The following is an 18,852-nucleotide window of genomic DNA, read 5'->3' on the forward strand; positions in this document are numbered from 1 at the left end:
GGTTTATTGTCATCCCAAAACCAGGCCAATTCTCCAAGTGGAACTGTAGTATAGCCATCACACTACTGCTAGCAAATCTCTGAACACAGGACAAGAAGTAATGACAATGGAACCAGGAGCTGTTCTTCAGGCAAAGAGCATCACAAATTATAATGTGGCAGAGTGTAAACATGGAATTATGTGAATCACATAGTAATTTGCAAAGGAATAATGTAATGAGTTCTTATTACAGCTACTACTGCTAGCTGCTCACCCAAGGAAGAGTTTTCATTTAAAAACAAAACAAAAAAAAGCTTCCTTTGGTGCTGCAGAAAAAAATAGTAACATTTTTGGTTTTCTTTATACTTTTAAAGTCCAGTGTAATTTAATCTCTATATATAAATATATAAATAAAAGATATATATATATAGTGTAAAATAAAGTATGTTTCTTAAATCCAAGTAAGTTCAATGGTTAAATTAGTACTTCACCATTGTTTATTTTGCACTGATTTTTTTAACCAGAGATGGCTAGAAGACAGCCTGGAATGCACTCATAGAAAATGAAAGTCATTACTTTCTGGCTTCAAAATGTTATTCAGGAAGATGGATGCTGCAATCTTAGATTTTTAAAACAAAATTGTTTTGCACTTAAATAGTTTAATGCTAATAGAAAATTACTTTAAATCTGGTGTCCAAACACCAGAAAAACTATGTTGTGGAGAAAAGATCCTTTGTATCTATTAAACCTTTATTTTAATATTGTTGTTTCCAACTGCAATCAGCTCTGTATTATATGTACAAATAATGTAATTCAGTGGTGGGGGAGGGGAGTAATGGATCATTACACTAGAAATTCTCATTCATTTAAGAAAGTGATATTTCTAATTCAGAAAATACATATTAAACTATCTTGAATATGCATTTTTGTTTACTTTCTGTTCAAATTTGATCAGCTTTGATGTAATCAATCCTTTGTTGAATTAAATGTTTGGTACAGAAATATAATCTAAACTTTGTAGAACAAATTCCTTTAAAAAATCTTACCTAGAACATGGCTTCATATTTAATATAGTTGAGTTTTGACTAGGAAAATGAAGTAATGGTGGTCTGTTCTCATTCTTAGTGGTTTATCTCCAAATCCATCATGTAGCAGAAACCTTGCAGACAACGTTGTGGGGTGAGGATTTTGTAATCACATAATATTGTGTGTTTGTCTTGGGACTTCAGAAGTGACCATTCCGACAGTAATAGACAAACACACCCTCTGACCTGGCAAATTAAAATTATGTCAACGTGTAGGAGCAGCTAGGTTTCTGAGACAACTTGTTTTGTCCTGTTTACAGGCATCTTGTTTACAATTCAACACTTTAAAACTGATAAGTACGATGGAAATACGTATCTGTGTATTTGTATAGTTTAATGCTGCTTGTCTGAACACACATTTTTAGTCAGTAACAGAACACTTAAAATGTTTTCAGTATTTCTTGTGAAGATGGAAAAAAACCCAAGAGATGTTGCTCCATGTCCAGCCCCAGCAATGACAGACGACAGAAGTGCCAGGCATATCTTTCCCTCTGCCCTATGCAGAAATAGGCAGCCTATTGCTGAGTCTTGCAGGGAGGCAGAGCAGAACTGAGGCCAAGAGCTTGAGAATGTGCACTGTGCCCAAGTAGGCACGTGCTCTATGTGAGGGCACACCTCAGCAAAATCTGCCCGTCCTGCCCTCCAGCAATGGAGGGGGGGTAGAATGTTTCTCATTGCAAGTAAACATCAGACACCTTTGGGCATGAGAAGCTAGTGTTTTTCAGGAAATGAATGAAAACATGTAGAGAAACAACTGCAGTAACTGCTTGCAACTGCATCTCCCATTCATTTCAGGCAGCTAGCATAGAGAAGACTGCCAGATGTATGTATAAGCCGACATTTGGATTGTCTACTTTGTTAAAGACAGAACTGTACTTCATAATTCTCAGCTACTTGCAGTCTTCTAAAATACAAGGAATGGGGAAAATACTGAAACTGAGCAGCATTATTGTTCAGAAATTTTTATTAACATATTGGGTTTAACTGTTAAAATACAGATAAACCTTGTCACTGAGAACTAGGGTAGTTATCTCCCTGTAGAGTCCTCTATGTGCGTGCTTCACATGGTTTGAGTCAAAATAAAACAGTTGAGGAAAAGATGTAATAGTCTCTTTAAAAGACTTTGTATTTTACCAGCTGTAGGAAAAATCAGTACTGGAAGGACCATAGTATCCAATCTGAGGTTAATAGTGGCAGCTACTTACATTTCTGGTCGCAGAGTACATCCCTGTTACAAACCATAGTCTAGCGTACAAGGAGCCTGGTTTTGTTTTTTTTTTCAGCAACATCTTCTGTACCATTTGTAGCACCTGACAGCTTGAACTTATCCATCCCATCCTTTCTTCCATACGGGGAAAAAAATGATTCTAGGAAGAAAAGGGATGCTAATAACTTACCTGGAGAGAACTTAGAGTTCTACAGAAAAAATTAAAGGGTGGAACACAGATCATCTCAGTACAGAATTTTGGCTTGAAGAATGGTGGTAGGAACAATACTTCCCAATTTATAGTTTAAAGTTGAACGTATTTTAACTATAAAGCAAGTCGGAAAAACTCAAGATTGCCTAATAATCCAAGAGCCAGAGAAGTGTAAGTGGTCTCCAGAAGAATAATAGCAAAGAACTTGTCATGAAATAAATGCCCATGAAGCACTGTAAGTACAAAGCCCTTTAAGACCCACCTGAAAGCTTAAAAGAAATGGAGAAAAAATATTTTCAAAGTGATACTTCGATTGAAATACCCAATTTTCATAGCAAAAGCAATTTGCTGAATGTGAACTTGCTTCTTTTCATTGCAACAGACTGACAGCCCCAGATACTTATTATGTGAGACAGAATTGCTGGTGATATACAAAATACTACTCTGATAACCTTTTCTCTCCAAGTTTAGAGCTACGAAAATTTCTGACTTTATATTTTTCAACAAATATTATTATTTCCTGGTGTACAAATAAGGTAATTACCTACCTGATATTATTCACAGATGCAAAGAGTTGCAATAACACTTGAAAACAGGAAAATATCTTGTGAAAACAAGATCTGAGGGAATTCTTTTGGGGGGTGGGGGTTGAATTGTTGAATGAAATCGTTTAAACTTCAGCATCTATTGTTTGAGACTTCCAGAAAAGAGATTATAGGAAGCTACCAATACAATTAATGTATCTGCGTAAAGAACATACTTGGCCTATTGTATTACCCTAGATAAGAGAGCTCTGAGTTTGGATCATCAGCCAATTGTAGGATTTTTTTAATTTTTTTTAATTTTCTGGTTTAAGAATCTGGAGACCAACATATGCTTGATTTGTTAAAAATCATGTGACAAATTCATAACTGTGGAGAGCAAGATCCCTCAGATACAACATTACCTAATTTTTGACCATCATTTGTACTTCTGCATACCATGCTTAACCACAAATAGGTAACACAGCAACTCACCATCTTCCCCTCTTGGGAAAAAAAAAAAAAAAAGGCAGAAAACCACACTGGATAAACTTGTGGTAAAAAAAGGTAAGGAGCTGGAGGTTACTGTTACACTATGTTGCCTGTAGGCCTGTAGGCCTGCCATCCTTAATTCCTACGCTTAGCATCACACCTTTTAATTATTTGTGTGCGTCTGTAAATTAATGCTAGATAATCAAACAAATATTAGATTGCATTGTTATTGTTCAAGCTCTTTATCTGTTCTGTTTGAACGATATGAGCCGCTAACATACAAGCGTGACTAAGTGGGGAGATGATAACTGTAACACAACAGTAGACCTCGGCTGGTCGCTCTGTCTTCATGTACTCCTGCTGCAGTTTCAAGATAATCATGGTCAGGAGTGTATTTTTTGCTTACAACTGGAGGAAAGATGACCTTCATCCAGTACAAGTTTCAATAAAATGAGAAACAGCCTCTACCTATACTGTTGCATTCCGCTGTTTAATTCTCCCTGTTTTATGGTGTTCTACTGGTCTACTACACAACTGCCGCTAAGACTGTTTACATATTTGTTTAATCGTAGTAAGAGAAAGCTGCTATTTCTGTGGCATACCCAGGATGAGTAGCAGCAATATAGATTACCCTGCAGAACCTTGTTCATGTGCTGTAATTTACAATGATTTATGTAATTTACAATTTACTGGGAGGTATTTCCATTCTTCCTATTGAGATTCTAGAATTTTGCTAGGAAGAAATGGTGTAAAATGAGCAAACGTAGAGTAGGCCATGCTATAGGCACAAGATGTTCAACTTGGACAGTCAAATTTGAATCAAACCAAAAAATGACTCCCATGGTACATAAACATTTAGCTTGCTGAGATTTTCACATTTAAAGAATTTGCTAGTAATGACATGTCGATCCTCAGCATGTGAAAAGAATGCCTTCTTCAAAACACGAAGATAAACATTAGATAGCCACACACTTCTAAGCAGTAAATCTCAAAAGAATTTGTAAAGAACTTGAGTATCATGAGCTTCCCCCTTTGAGAAGGTCCAATGGCAAACTTGGGCATGCTCAAAGTCACCCAGACACTGAATGGCAGAACAGGGAATAGGATGGGATGTAGACTGTATGAGACACTGATTCTTTAAACAACAACAACAATAAAAACCCTACGTACTGGAAAGCTTCTAATTGAGTGGGAGCAATCATTATTTTCACAAGTTTATATCCTAGAAAAATCTTGGAAGGAGAGCTGAGAGAATAATGGGCATAATTTATTTTAGATTACTCACATTTTTATAGAATTGTTATGTTAACATGTATTTTGCTGCGTCATTTAAGCTGCATCTTAACCAATTAGGACAAATAGTTTGTCCGGACTTAGAGCATCAATCTCAAATTGATAATTAGAGGCTGCTTTAGTAGCTTTAAATATTTTTTTTCTAAAATGTGATCCACTAAGCTGTCTGCTGCCTCTGTTCTTGCCATTCACACTGCCTCATGCCTGTGCAGCTGTAACCTATCTACCACAACATGCCTTTTGCCACCTTTCTCTGCCTATCTCCAACCACCCCCCTCTCATCTCCACCACAAGCTGTGCAGTGGCGAATCTACCATGAAAGTAAAAAACTAAGCTGTACTTGATGACTATAAAATATAAGACCTGAAAATGTATCACTGATTGCCTCATAACCCAAAAGGAAAAGAACAAGAAATTAAAGGATGGGTAAACAGCTCAGCAGTGATGGTCACAAATCTAGACTTTTGCTGCCTGAGTTAGATTTTACAGTCGAGTTGCTGATTTTTGTTTCATTGTTTCTGTAAAAGGGGCAAAAAAGTTAGGCAGCACAGGACATTCCCTGTCGCTGAGCAATAGCGCTGATCTGGCATTGGTTGCTTTTTACTTTCTTTTCGCACAGAGAGCTGTTGCACAGCAGCAGATGGCCCAGAGCTCTTCGGTTTCAGTGTCAGGAAGGTAGGTGAAAAACCCAATTATGAGCAGAGTAATTTAGGACTAACAAAAAAAAAGTTTGTTGCAAAACCTGTCCTGCAGCTATACCAGTTGACCGAAGATTTTTAAGCCCTAACAAAGCAGGCCTCACACAAACATACTCATTTGGTTTTTAAATAGTAAAACTGTTTTGTAAAACATCAAGTTAATGATTGCATTTTTTTTAAGGAGATCTCAGGAGTTTTAAAATCAATGGTATCAAATTCTAATAAACACTTTCCAAGTATGATAAAAATACCTTTTAAACACTTGCTTTGTATAGAGGTAGAGAGCAATAACGTTATATTAAATTGTTACTGAGGATCTGTAAAATTTCTGAAACATGATGAAATGCATTCATGTATTGCTCATACAAGCAACTAGCCGCAGTATCAGTCACTGTTTAAACTTCTGATTAAGAGCACTGCTTGAAGAAAACTGGCCAAAGTTGATCTGTTTTTGAATCAGACAAAAAGTTGCTTTATCTTTTAGCTAGTAAATAGTTATCTAAAAATATTTAACAGTTACATTAACTGTATCAAAATCAAGTATCTCATGTGATTGCATGTTCTCAATAAAGCTTGAGGTTGAAGTTATTAAATACAGGAGGTAAATACCTTGCAGAAATCACTGGAAAAAAATCTAAAAAATTTACAAAATGATAGTTCAAGTTAGCTGCCATTTATTCAATAATATGAAAACTTGTATTTTTTAGGCAACATTGCATTTTTATATTGAAGCTCAACAAATCCTTTCATGTTATTTTTAACCAACCCCTTCCTCCGTCAGGTTCTAAAAGGAAAAGATATTTAGGAAGTTCAATACAGAGTGCTCTCTAAGCTCGGCCAGAACAATGCTTTAATTAAATATTGATAGTCTTCAGGAACAGAATACCAAAATGCTAGGTAAGCAGCCCGTTATAACCTTGTGGGGTTTTCTGACAAATTGTCAGAAACACAAAATAATGCACTGTTGTTTTTGTTAGATCTCTAACAATGACAGCATGATTGGGGCTGTTTCACTCACTGCATAGCCGTGCTTTTCCTCACCCTCCAAAATCTTTACAAGGTGGTCAGTAACCTCCTCCTCTTCGTTCTATAGCAGGTAAGTGGAAATGTTTCAAGGAAGACTTAAGGGCCTTCTGTTTCTCAGACTGTTGAGGAAACAACAGAAGTTTGAAATGTGCTCTGTAAAACATATTTGGCTGTTATATTTTAATGAAGAAGTTAGAGTCTATACCTCGATATTTGATCCCATAAATCTAACAGACTGTACCACGGGGGTTTCCCTGCTTCCCTTAGGAAAAACTGAACGCAATGTAGGTGTAGGACAGGGAGTCAGTTTGGCTACTCCAGAAAGATTTAATATTGGTAATTCTCCACAAGGGGGTCGATGTTGTTTTGTTTTTTCCTGGGCTTTCCTACGAGAATCCTTTTAAAACAAAGAAATTAAAATTTATTTTTTTCTGATAACATCTTAAAGAATAAAAAACTAAAAGCAACAACAAAACAAAACTACTCAGCTAAATACTATTTCAACGAATTCTTTTTAAAAATTACTAACTCACATTATGTTTCTTGCAATTTTTCCCTATTGTGCTTCTTACAAAGCTCACATTGATGAACCCAAGAACTAAACAGGTGGAAAAAGTGTCTGCTTGCATGAAAAGAGAATTCCTGCTTTCTACGTCAAATGCACAGCAGAAAATATATATATTTTTTTTATCTACTGTGGTGATTTTTGTGAAAAAAATGCATTTCAGAGTTTTTCATGCAATACTAACTTCTGTCTCACCTTGCAGACAGAATGAACTCTATGACTGCACATGTTGAGTATTTTTCATGTAATTTGACTATAAACAAAGTTTTCCTTAGAATTTAGTTAGATTTTTTCATCACATTTTAATTTGCTGATTTTCAGTGTCAAGTGTAAATTCAGTATTTGTCTGGATATGATCTGAATACAGGATAACAAAGTAAACAAAGAAACAAAAACCAACAACAACAAATGTATTGAAAATGTAGACTGAAGGCCTTGAGAGCACAAATATATTTTCTATCTCTGCTACAACTTTATCTGTAAAACCTTTTTAGAAGTCAAGGGTAGATAGTAAAAAAAACAGAAGACCATATTTTAAACAACATGGCACTGACTCTCTAAGTAGCAGCACCTATGAAAACTGTCTGCCAGAGGTACTACATGGTATCACAGCTTTTATATTCTAACCTGTGTTTCAGGGCCTGGGGGGATGGCGAGCTGCATCAGACCCAACAAAGGCTGGTGTCTGGGCAGACTGAATAAAACCAAGTAATCAGCTTAAGTAAAACATTTGTTTCTAGCTAACAAGCTCAGTGTCACAAATTACTTTCTCTAAGTGGGCTGACAGTGCTTCCACTAAAATATTACCTGTTTTTGGCTTTCCTTTGAAATTTGCCACAAATGCAGAGGTACTTGCCCTGGTGTATTTTCTAATAATCTTACTCTGTGCGTGGCCAAAGTTTGTGTATCAGCTGCCCTAAAAAGTTTGGGGGAAAAAAGAAAACAAAAAGAGGAAAAACATCAGTTGTGCTTTAGGTAAAGTCTGGACTCAGTGCAAAGACTTATGTTGACTGATATTTCATTGTGTTGCAACGTAAATATTAGCACTGTAAGCGAACTTCACTTCAGTCCTCTTTAAATAATAAGCACAAAGTGTTCCCCCACTTCTTAACTGTAGTCTTCAAGACTGAAATGATTTGAAGTCACTTGCCAGAATTCTTGAAAATAAGGATGCTGTAATGCTTGATGGGCAGCAATTCTCTCATCAGGATCATATTTTATCATTGCATACAGGAGAGAGAAGCCTTTAGGAGATAAATTGTGCACAAGAGGAGGTATTCCTTTTCCTTTTTTAAAGGGGAAATCAAAATTCATAATTGTTGACCTGTGTTAAGGAAGTTGAGAACAAACGGTTATTCATGCATATTCAGAGAGAAACTAAAACTGACTGAAAAAAGTTAGTCTAATAAGATTTAGGTAATGACTTATTAGGTGCAAGTAAGTAATACTTGGAAAAAAAGTGTTTTCTTTCTTAACAATTTATGCCATTGACCTTAAGGATACTACAGAAATAAGGCCAAATAAGATCGATGTAGGCTCAAATTTCTTTTGCTCTGCCTGCAAGAGTCACAAATACATGCCTGTCTCTGGGGCTCCAGGAGAGACAGAAGACACCACTGTCAGCAGGTGTCACAAAAGAATTTGATTTTTGTGATGGTTCCCTGTATAGAAATTGTGCACAGCTGTACAGTTGTATTTTGAATATTTGAACACTGAGACCAATAGCTATGGAAATGCATACTTACTGCTTGAACTTGTTGAGAGTTTTCTTGGCAGGAGTGCCTATAACATCATGGATTTTTGAAATTTGGTCCAGTTCGTTAGATCCAGGAAAGAGAGGCTGAAAACTGCAAGGTAAGAGATCGAATTAGCACTACTGAACACAAACTAGTTTAAATGGCACAGCTGCCACTTTGCCATTTTTTGCCATTTTTTCATTGAAGAGAAAGATAAACTTTTGTGTTATTTGTTTGTGAACAGTTTAATACTAGCCAACAACAGAAGGATAACATGTGAGCAGTAGATTAATACAACTGCATTTTTGGACAGAAAGGATAGTTAGGGTTATTAAACAGAAATCTGTAATTGCCCTCTCCTCACAGGTTTTAAGTAAAATATGTAAAGACAACATCCCTCCTGGTCTAAGGTAATGGGTATGGGATTCTGTTTTCTTCTAGTGAAGTGGCAGATCCCAGAAGACAGTATGAGTTTTCCTCCTTTTAAGACAGCTGAACCAAGCGGTCCCTCTTGCTGTGTATGCACACAAATACATATTTATAAGAAACATTCCGTTCTTACACGGAGGTTCTTTACAAGCAGCAATACTGGAAAGATGGTATTTTGAACTGCATTCCTGAGCTTGATCCTCAGTTAATATAAAACTTGCGCAGAGTCCTTGAAAATTGTTATCAATAGAGCAATCTGACTCAACAAGTTAGGTCCACTATCATTTGTTTCTTGCATACGTTCCCCTTCTCCATACTAGCAGAGCATTTCCTTTGGTATATAATTTAAGAAACACTTCAGTAGCACCACTTGATTCTTGAAAACAAAACATTCATCCCTTTTTGAAGAAGGAAGAAACTTCTTTTAACTGTTTGCAAATTCAATCAAACAGCTGGCTGCACATCTCTCTGAATGTCTTCATAAAGCTTTGAGAGGAAGAAGGAGAGAAGAAGAGAGCTGATTCATGTTGTGCAGCTGTATCTCTTGAGACGAGCAGTTGGGAGTGGGTTTTTATGTGAATTACAAAAATGTGCTGCCTCTAAATGTAAAGCTAAAACTTAACAAAAGACAACTGCGCAATGCACAAAAGAAACATAATCCAGGAGCCCAGGTTTATAAGGAATAGTGAACGGAAGAACAAGGTGTGAAAGAGAAGCATGACTGAGTAAAAAATCCTTACAAAATGTGGTCTTGAGTGTAAAGGCTTATGCAAATATTCAACAGCAAAAACTGCAAGATCCTCCTAAAAAGAAACAAACCTGTCCATACTTTCCTTTAGCTTGGCAAAGCTGTATCTTTTAAAATTCAGTTATTTCCAATAAACATTTCTCATTTCTTTCTGAACACATCTATTAGGTCTCTGAAAACGTGCAGTGGTTGCAAAGACTGATATTTGTTTCATTAAGCTAAAATTACGAGGAAACATCTTTAAGGTTTTTTTACCCTTAAAAAAAAAAAAAAGTTTGCAGCATGTAATTTCCTCGCAAATCTTCAAAGCCCACCGATTCAGATTGGGATGGGAAAACATGGCATTTTTAAAGCATTTGATCCCAATTTACTTTGCAAGAGAACTGCCACATTTGGAATTTTTCTGTTAACAGTTTTCTGACCGAAGGAGAATTGTTTCTACAAGTTAGCAGCCAAAGCATAAGGATTGTCATTTAATGTGATGGTGACGGCAGCAGCTGCACTTGCCATGTGGAGGAGGAGGAAAGAAGCAAAGCAAATGTTACCACTCCTGGTTGCATATCAGAGGCAGTAGTGTGGGAGGAGAATAAAGAACTGCTGCTGTTGCTAGGGCACAAAGATAATGGAGAAATACTCATGGTGGTTATTTTTTCTTTTTTTTTGTCTTGAAGGCCAACGACAATTTTGTTGAATTAAGTTTTATCATCTTTGGGAATCTTGAAGGACTTTAAGCCAGGTTTTTCTGAACTCTTGCTGCATCAGAAACTAACTTCAAAATATTCCAGGACAGAAGGTCCCGGCACAAGGGTCTTGAACAAACTATTTTATAAACCAAACCAGTAAGTCCAAGGGATTGTCTTCTATGATCTCATCTGTTTTTGCAGAAGAGTAATTCATTAGAAGAGGGAAAATTTTACCATCAAGTGCATGAACAAGACTGAAGATGGTTAGTTATACTCATGACAGGAAATGAGCCATACTTCACAGATACGGCAGATAAAATACATTTTTTATCAAACTGAAACATGAAGTCAGGGGGCAGGGGGGACTGCTCAAAAATGCTGTTTTCCTTCTAAATATTTTTTATGGCTATTATGTTCTCTTAATCATCGCACTGCTTTATTACTAACCTGCCATAGGGTGAAGAGAGGACCAGACGATGGACGATAAATGCCTCGTGAACCTGGCAGACTAATCATGCACTGAACTTCCATAAAACCGTGGAAGCAAAGATCAGATTACCTATACCATGTGCTCCTTATTTCAGTTGTTTACCTCTGATTTTCTCGATTAGCAATAAGGAACTGAACACTGTACCTTGTGATTTCATAGAAAACACAGCCAGCACCCCACATATCAATTTTGTAACTATAGTAGCCATCTGTAAGCAAGCATTCAGGTGCTCGGTACCAGCGTGTGGAGATATATTCTGTGTATGGCTGCTTGGAATATATACTCCGACAAGATCCAAAATCTCCTAGCTTCAGGGTATTCTGCTGCAAAAATAAAGTATTTTGACAATTTAGAAAGACTGAAGTATTCAAGCAAAGATTTTCCTTAAATGTGTGAAGTAGTCATCATAAAAGAAATCAACAGATTAAAAATACCATTTCAGAAAACCCAGGGAGAGTAGTATAGCAGCAAAACTGCATTTAAATAGCATGTAGCTCCAAGACTTGAAGAGATTTATGTCCCATAATATGCACAAATGCCTTTCTCTTCATCATTAAAAGACAGAGCTAAGAGTTAATGGAAAAGCATATGGACTATTACTGAAGACTGCTAAATAGGACATCTGGATTAAGTTATTTTCTTAGATTTCTTGTGTTTAGCAGTGATATAACAGGTGGTTTTAGCTTTTCTTTGCAACAGTTTCTCCTGCGCATTTAGAGGACTTAAAAGAAAAAATTATCTCCAGAAAATAAGATTTCATAAAGTGAATTTTCAAATCCTTGTTTTCAGACATTAGTAAAATAACATTCTGAAACTCAGAATACATTTCAATGAAGAAATCTTCTGGAAGCCAGTATCTTCTGCTCTCTTTTGTATGAGTAACTGCCACTAAACCTAGGCATTAAATGTAGAGAGAAAGAGATGCAGAACTGAATGCTATTGCTTGTCTTTAGGTTAATACAGAAAGGAAAATATGGATTAATACATGATAAAGGACCAGTTTGCAGATTGGCATAGACACACGAAGGCTGTAACATATCAGATTCATCTGGATTTAGCCACTAACAAACCTGCTTGTTCATTCCTCTAGATCAGGAATGAAGTATTAGAAGCACCTGTTTTTATATATTTAAAAACTGTATTTTTATTCATGAAGAAGCATTACTTTCTCAGCATAAACAGAAAAATATCAATATACTTCACTTTCAGTTAAATATTCTCACATGAAATGAATTACCTTTATTAATATGTTTTCTGGTTTCACATCTCTGTGAAATATCCCATTTCTGTACCAATATAAACAGATCAGAGAGAAGAGTTCAGTGAAAAGATAAAAATTATCAGTGCTTCCAGTTATTTGTAAAAAAAAAAAAAAAAAAAAGAGTAAAGAAAAAGAGTAAAGAAACTAACACTCTTTCAGCCTTATCAACAGCATAGTAAAAAATTGAATTTTACCACCATGGTGGTACAACAGCTACAGGAATGGGGAAAGGGTCAGTTGAGGAAGGAGTCGAGCTATCTGCTGTTGCTCTCAGCAGGGTTAGAAAAGGATGGAAAGGGCCCCTTGCTCCCAGCAGGGCTCCTGCACAGAGAGCAAAGCTCCCGTGGGGTGCTGTGCAGCACTGGCTGCCAGCTTGCTGGCTTCCAGGGCTCTGCTACAGGCAAAGAAATATCTGGGCAATGGCCTTTTTTCACCCTGCAGCAGTCTGCTGCCTCACATTATACGTATCTACCTAGAGATGACTCTGAAATAGATGTATGATGCGCGTACTGTAAAGCTGTTGCCGAAGCAGGTCTCTTACCTATGTATGTGATCAAGAGATTTGCATAACTGATACATGTAGTTCTTTATTTTTTTTTCAGGTAATGGCTTTTTCCTTCCTAGAATTAAATTTCAAGTTGTACAAGTCCTTTTTAACAAACAACAGAATACAAAGAAAAAAACATCTTCAGCTTCCAATTTATATTACCTTTTTCAATTATGCTATTTCGGTCATTTATAGCTAGCTTTGAAATCCATTTTCCACTCAAATTCAGACATAATTTAAATTTCAGTACGCACCAGAATAGTTCAGCTAACATAGCTGTCAATTCAGTAGTCTATAAACTGCCTTAGCTTTTACTGTGTGTTTTTCTTGCAATATCTGTCTCCAAGTTCTAATAGAACTGGAATATATCACTTCCAAATGTCTCATTTCCTTTCTAAAAAAAGCAACAGGCCTTAAGGTTCAAGATTCCTATCAATCACCTCAAATTAGTGCAATGCTTAAATAACTGTGATTCACAATCAAGTTGCAAATTACAGGTTAACCTAGGTAGTTTAGCTTGCTATTGCAGTTGTGCAATAAGCACAATTATAAAATGTACCTGTTTTTCAGAGCCCTTCAGTACCTACACAGCTTTTTTATTTTACAGGCTCCAAAGGCCTTTTAATCTTGCTGTAATGCCTTTATGTAATGCTGCAATGTCATCAACAGTGGCAGAAGTGATCACATTTCTGAAAACCAGAACAGGTACTGGTTTGCATGCTGACAGCAGCGCGAGTGCTTGGCGTGGGAGGAGGAGGGAGATGAGCAGGGCAAAAACTCGCTGCAAGCGAACCGGTGTCCCCAGCTGCTCACCGTGCTCCTCCAGCCAGCCACCATAATCCACCGAGCACGATTAGGTAACAAAGCGCTTGAAACAGAGCACCATTTATACCAGGAACTGTAATATTATTACCCCGGTAGACAGAGACGGTGTTTTCAAATTCAGGTTTTTTGTTATTTACAGTAGAAAAGATTTTATAAAGTGTTGTTATTTAACCCAACTTGGACTATTACTAGTATTTAAAAAATCAAGCCTTCATGAAAAGAAGTCATGCTCAACTGGTTTTTTTTTCTTCTTTACAGGTAACTACTGAAATCTGGAGCAGATGCTTTTCTACTTTCAGATTTATCACTACACAAATCTTATTTGGAAGTCATTATGAAGTGAATTTGAGGCTACAATCATTTTTTCTTCAGGCCATCTTCCCCACCTATCTCTGAGCCTTATTTTTTTTTATAATTTTAAATGACCAAACTGTTCTTGATTAAAGAAAAGGCAAGGCTGTTTTTCAGTCATGAAATGACTTGTGGTACCACTACAAATTAATAGTTACAGAATTATGACTTTGTGTGAAGACAAATAGCCTTGGTTGAAATAACATGAATCTGTTGCCAGTGTAATGAAGGGGGAGAAAAAGGATCAACTTCCCACATTTATGGCATTACAATGAACTGTCCTCCTAATTAAAAGAGTGTCTTCATACACCTTGATAAATTAGAAATTAATTTACAGCCAATCCCTGTTTTTCTTCACTACAAAATTTTGTACAAACCATGCTTACCTTTAAATTTTTCTAACTTAAAGCTTTTTTAAATTGTCCTGCACCTTCTTTGAACTTAATTGTGCAAGACTCAGAGTATTCAGAAAATGGCAGGGATTTATATTACTATATACTGTAGAAATACACAAAAGACTACAAACTGTCTGAAATTTAACTGCTTTTGTACACTCTGAAAACTGTTTTCAGACAGAGCATCGCCAATACACACAATTTAGTTGTTCTATAAATTAATACTGCACTCCTTTAAGTCATAACCTTGAAAATTCAAAAGCAGCTCCTATTTTCCATTGTTATCCACATATCCCCGGTCAATAAGTGTTCTGGCTCAGAATTGAGATTAATTTTCCAATTTAAATATGAACTCAGAATTTTTGCCAAACAACTATTCTTTTAAATAGGCTGCCACATCTTATATTTCTCAACTTTGCAGTAAGCCATAAATAGAGTTGTCTGGGAGAGATTTAAAAAAAAAAAAAAAAACACAAAAAAACCACACTTATTTCTGCCCCATAGGAAATAGTCCCTTTGACACTTTGTAGAGTGAGAGAGTGGCTGTGGTGGAGTTCAGCTGCCTGGCAAGGTAAAACCACCACATACTTAGGCTTACTTTGAAATCATCAAACTTAATTTCTGAAAAAAGCAGCAGGAAAACAATCTTCCTATGGAAAAAATTCCTGTGAGTTTGATAAGAACTGTATTTAAAATTAAAAAAGCAGAACATACTGAAACTATTAGGCTAATTTCCATCTGTGTACAATGTTTAATATAGCAGGTTTTGTCACATGAAAAGAGCAAGAGAAACACTGAGAAATGTACACCAAATGAAATTTGGTGTTTTGGATTTTTTTTTTAAAGGCAGTTAAAGAACAAATCTAAACATTCTGATTTTCCATAAGTGAAGTATAGTATGTTTCCTAGAAAAAGCTACAGGATTGTTTTTAATGCACTGGACTGCACTGTCAATGAGGGCTCCTTCCTATATTCTACTAATCACTCTACTACTCACTCTCACTTAATAACTTCACAAATTGATCACAGAAAAATAAAAAGCAGCAATTATTCATAGCTGAATCTACAGAGTCAAACAAGTGTATTTTAATCTCAGCTCTTTATCTAGGTCAGAACAGGGTTACTACTTTTGTTAGAGATCTGAATACTCAATGTCATGAACATAATGTTTGAGAGCAAGTCTTTATTCTATTGCACAGAATATCAGTTGCATGCTGGGTTACGGAAATGAATCTCCCAGCTCTCAAGACATTACAAATTTTTAATTATTAAAAAGAAATAATCTTTTAATATTGAAATTGAAAGTGCCCCTCCATTTATTGTATCCAACTCCTTTGGTTTCTGTAAGAGATCTGTTTTTAAGTTAGCTTTTGTTCTAAACCTTTCTGTAGGAACTCCTCCTTAAGATTTATGGTCTCCCACCTGCCTTGACAAACATCTCCAGACTTCTTTATTTAGGTGTTTTCAGTGAACTACGTTATTTTATAGAGAAAGCTTGGTAAAAGGCATTTTTTACTAGACACAAACATTGAAAATCATTATTCATTGATTCAGTAGTCTTTGAAACAAATGGGAATAATCTTCAAGTTGTTTCGTTATAGTCCTGACTTAACAAGAACCTGTTTAAGTATTTTTGTTATATAAGGTAATAGTTTTGTAGAGAAGATTGTTTCCCTGTTTTCAAGTGACTGTAGAAACAGATCGCCATTGACGTGACCCCTTAAAAAGCTTCTGCATGCATCCATGCTTTAAACTGGGTATTTTGCACTGGAAATTAATATAGAATGAAGCAGTACAGCATAAAAATTCACTAAAAGTTTCATAATGTGTAACAGTGAATAGCTGGTGCAATACAGTTAATTCCTCTTTGTGATCTACAGGAGGAGGGGTTGTCTGCTTAAGCACATGCTACATACCTTTTATTAGCTCATAAATATTCATGTCCATAAGTTCACATATCAGTGAAAGGGAGCCGGCTTTTTTATCACTGAAGAAAGAAATTAGGAGACTTTACGATCTGATTTACTCGTGAAGGTATTTGAATGCATGTTTTCTGAGTATGTGACACTGTACAGTATCAAGAAATTTCCAGTAAATTAAGTGGTACAATGTTACAATAATATAGAGGAAACATTATGGCAGACATGGAAACACTTTCGGTCGTTAGTATCAGTGGAAATGGGTACCTGACTCTGACTGGAATCTTTGTTTTGTTGACAATAGCAGTTTTAAGTATTACCAAGATACGATTATATATCTGACACCTTATTTTCCATTTCACTGCCCTGCAAAGGCAAATACTTTTAGGTCTTCAGTTTTCTAAGAAGAAGGTAATTGAATTAAAGTACACCCCATCTACAATGCTCTGTTAACCCAGACAACAAAAGGTTGAGGGTACAATCTGCAATCCAGTTTACAGACAGTGAAAGAGCCAGGCGAGCTGGCTGGCCATCTGGGTTACACTTGGTTAACAACACGGCAGCTGAAGCTGACAATTCCAGAAAGCTGAGCTGCTGACACAATTACCAGCGTTTCATATATTTGTACTAAATGGGTCTGCTGATAACAGTACAGTACCAGAGGCTGGAGCAGAGGAATTGCTGGAGAGCAAAAAAAATGTTTTAAGCATTCAACAAGTTTTGTGCCAAGTACTCAGAATAACGAACTACTTGTCTGCTGTTACATGGTGAGGAAGCATAGCACAGCAGTGGAGTAAATGCTGTCATGAAACTCAAACTTTGTGAGGCCTCAGAAGACACTTAAGTGCCAAATGTGGCCAGAAGGAGCCCGACTCCATCACTGACTGATCTCTCTTCAAATGCATACCTCAGGTGCTGCCTAGTTCGGAGATCTAAACTTCTATTATTTGCAAAGGGGTATCTGCAAAGTTGCTACTTTGCCTGGATCCCTACTTCAACCTGCCAGGCCAAACCAAGAGCCCTGCAGTTCCAGGGCCCATTTCAGCAAATAAGCTCTGAGTGTGCCTAACTAAAATAGTCTCCAATAGACATGATACCTTGCGTAAAAGCACTCTCTGGATATGGGACATGGGTTCAAATCACCAGCAAGTATTATGTATTATGCCATGAAGTTTAGCTATGCTTAAAATATATCTAGTCTGTCATTTTAACATGGATGTTGAAGTGTTTTTCAGTCTGCTACAGAAGAGTCAGAGCAATAATACATCACCTTTTTTTACCCAAACAAAAAAAGGCACAACGACTTTAGAACATGGCATATCTGCTGTTTTTTCTTGCTTGCTGGCCAAGTTCCTACAGGTTGCCTCTAGTTCCAAAAGTTACTGGATATTTTTCAAGTAAAGGGTTAAGGAAGAAATGAATGCACCATACTTACAAAACAACTTCATGTAACATAAGGATATTAGGATGTGGACTCAACCTCCTTAGTGCTTGTATTTCGCTCAGATTATTCACTTGTTCAATACTACAGTTGAATTAAAAAAAAAAAAAAAGAAAAAAGAAAAAGAAGACTGATTTGCAATCAGGGACTAGATTATAATTGTCTTTCTTCCCTGCCATGAGACAGTCAGAACCCACTCTGTTTCAGTCTAAAATTGATCTTCCAAATGCAGGACCTGCTTTGTTTATAGAACAAGTCAGTAAAGAGGAGAATGGCTTTATCCCTTCCTCCAGTCCAGAGCAGCTGGACTTAACCTAGACATGGTCAGTAAGGCATTGTGCTCCAGATGTCAGCTACCATGCCAAGCCGCTATCTGGAAGAACTGTGTGTCACATAACAGTGTGTATCATACAGGTCATTCTGAGCTGGTGTAGCATACATACCAAATATTGCTCAGCATGATGCTGAAAGTGACAGTCTAGCCTTGCCAAATTTAATACTTAGAATTAAGTTTTAATGATAAGCAATTGCATGAAAAATGGATACCATTCAACTGGCGTTTAAATATTAAGTTGCCCTCCTAGACTTTAATAGACAACAAAACTGCATGCAATAGAAACTCTGAGGAGGAAGCAGGAAACCAAGAGCTCTGCACACTATTTCACGGATCAGAACAGGATATGTAAGCCTTCTCATGACTTAAAGCTAAACACCAAATCATAATTTTCCAATTTCAAACTGGGAGAAATACTCTGGACAGGCAGGTTCTGTTTGAAACACTATTATCTATTGCTAGAAGCATTTGTTTCATCGAAAGAATTCATCAGTCAATTTATCAAAGAGTTAGAGGCCTAAAAGACATTTTAAACACGCTGCTTAAAACGCAGGCCGGCTTGTTACTCCCTTCCACTGGACTGCGTGTGATCTGCTCTGAACGTAGCTAAGCAGCT

The 18,852-nt window shown here is 36.5% G+C and overlaps 2 protein-coding genes across 17 annotated transcripts in view; one reads left to right on the forward strand and one right to left on the reverse strand.

Annotated features, from left to right (window-relative positions):
• The window catches only part of WDR20 (WD repeat domain 20), a 60,622-nt gene extending 44,093 nt beyond the window's left edge, over positions 1–16,529 (forward strand). For 6 of the 10 annotated variants that reach the window (XM_066998357.1, XM_066998356.1, XM_066998351.1 and 3 more), the window contains 3 exons: positions 1–8,931; positions 10,662–10,829; positions 13,579–16,529. In XM_066998357.1, the coding sequence (XP_066854458.1) occupies positions 1–54 (54 nt within the window). In that variant the 3' untranslated portion in view covers positions 55–8,931; positions 10,662–10,829; positions 13,579–16,529. The remainder of the gene's footprint in view (positions 8,932–10,661; positions 10,830–13,578) is intronic. The other 4 variants (XM_066998352.1, XM_066998354.1, XM_066998353.1 and 1 more) reach the window with 4 other exon arrangements.
• Positions 2,011–18,852, reverse strand: part of MOK (MOK protein kinase) — a 23,886-nt gene continuing 7,044 nt past the window's right edge. For 3 of the 7 annotated variants that reach the window (XM_066998361.1, XM_066998358.1, XM_066998362.1), the window contains exons 3-12: positions 17,897–17,986; positions 16,459–16,529; positions 12,966–13,044; positions 12,401–12,449; positions 11,308–11,486; positions 8,823–8,924; positions 8,228–8,401; positions 7,885–7,993; positions 6,718–6,909; positions 2,011–6,631 (exon numbers count right to left, since the gene is read on the reverse strand). In XM_066998361.1, coding sequence (XP_066854462.1) covers positions 6,551–6,631; positions 6,718–6,909; positions 7,885–7,993; positions 8,228–8,401; positions 8,823–8,924; positions 11,308–11,486; positions 12,401–12,449; positions 12,966–13,044; positions 16,459–16,529; positions 17,897–17,986 — 1,126 coding nt within the window. In that variant the 3' untranslated portion in view covers positions 2,011–6,550. The remainder of the gene's footprint in view (positions 6,632–6,717; positions 6,910–7,884; positions 7,994–8,227; positions 8,402–8,822; positions 8,925–11,307; positions 11,487–12,400; positions 12,450–12,965; positions 13,045–16,458; positions 16,530–17,896; positions 17,987–18,852) is intronic. The other 4 variants (XM_066998359.1, XM_066998364.1, XM_066998363.1 and 1 more) reach the window with 4 other exon arrangements.

Source organism: Anser cygnoides, chromosome 5 (assembly GCF_040182565.1).
Source record: "Anser cygnoides isolate HZ-2024a breed goose chromosome 5, Taihu_goose_T2T_genome, whole genome shotgun sequence".
In the NCBI taxonomy this organism is placed as follows: Eukaryota; Metazoa; Chordata; class Aves; order Anseriformes; family Anatidae; genus Anser; species Anser cygnoides.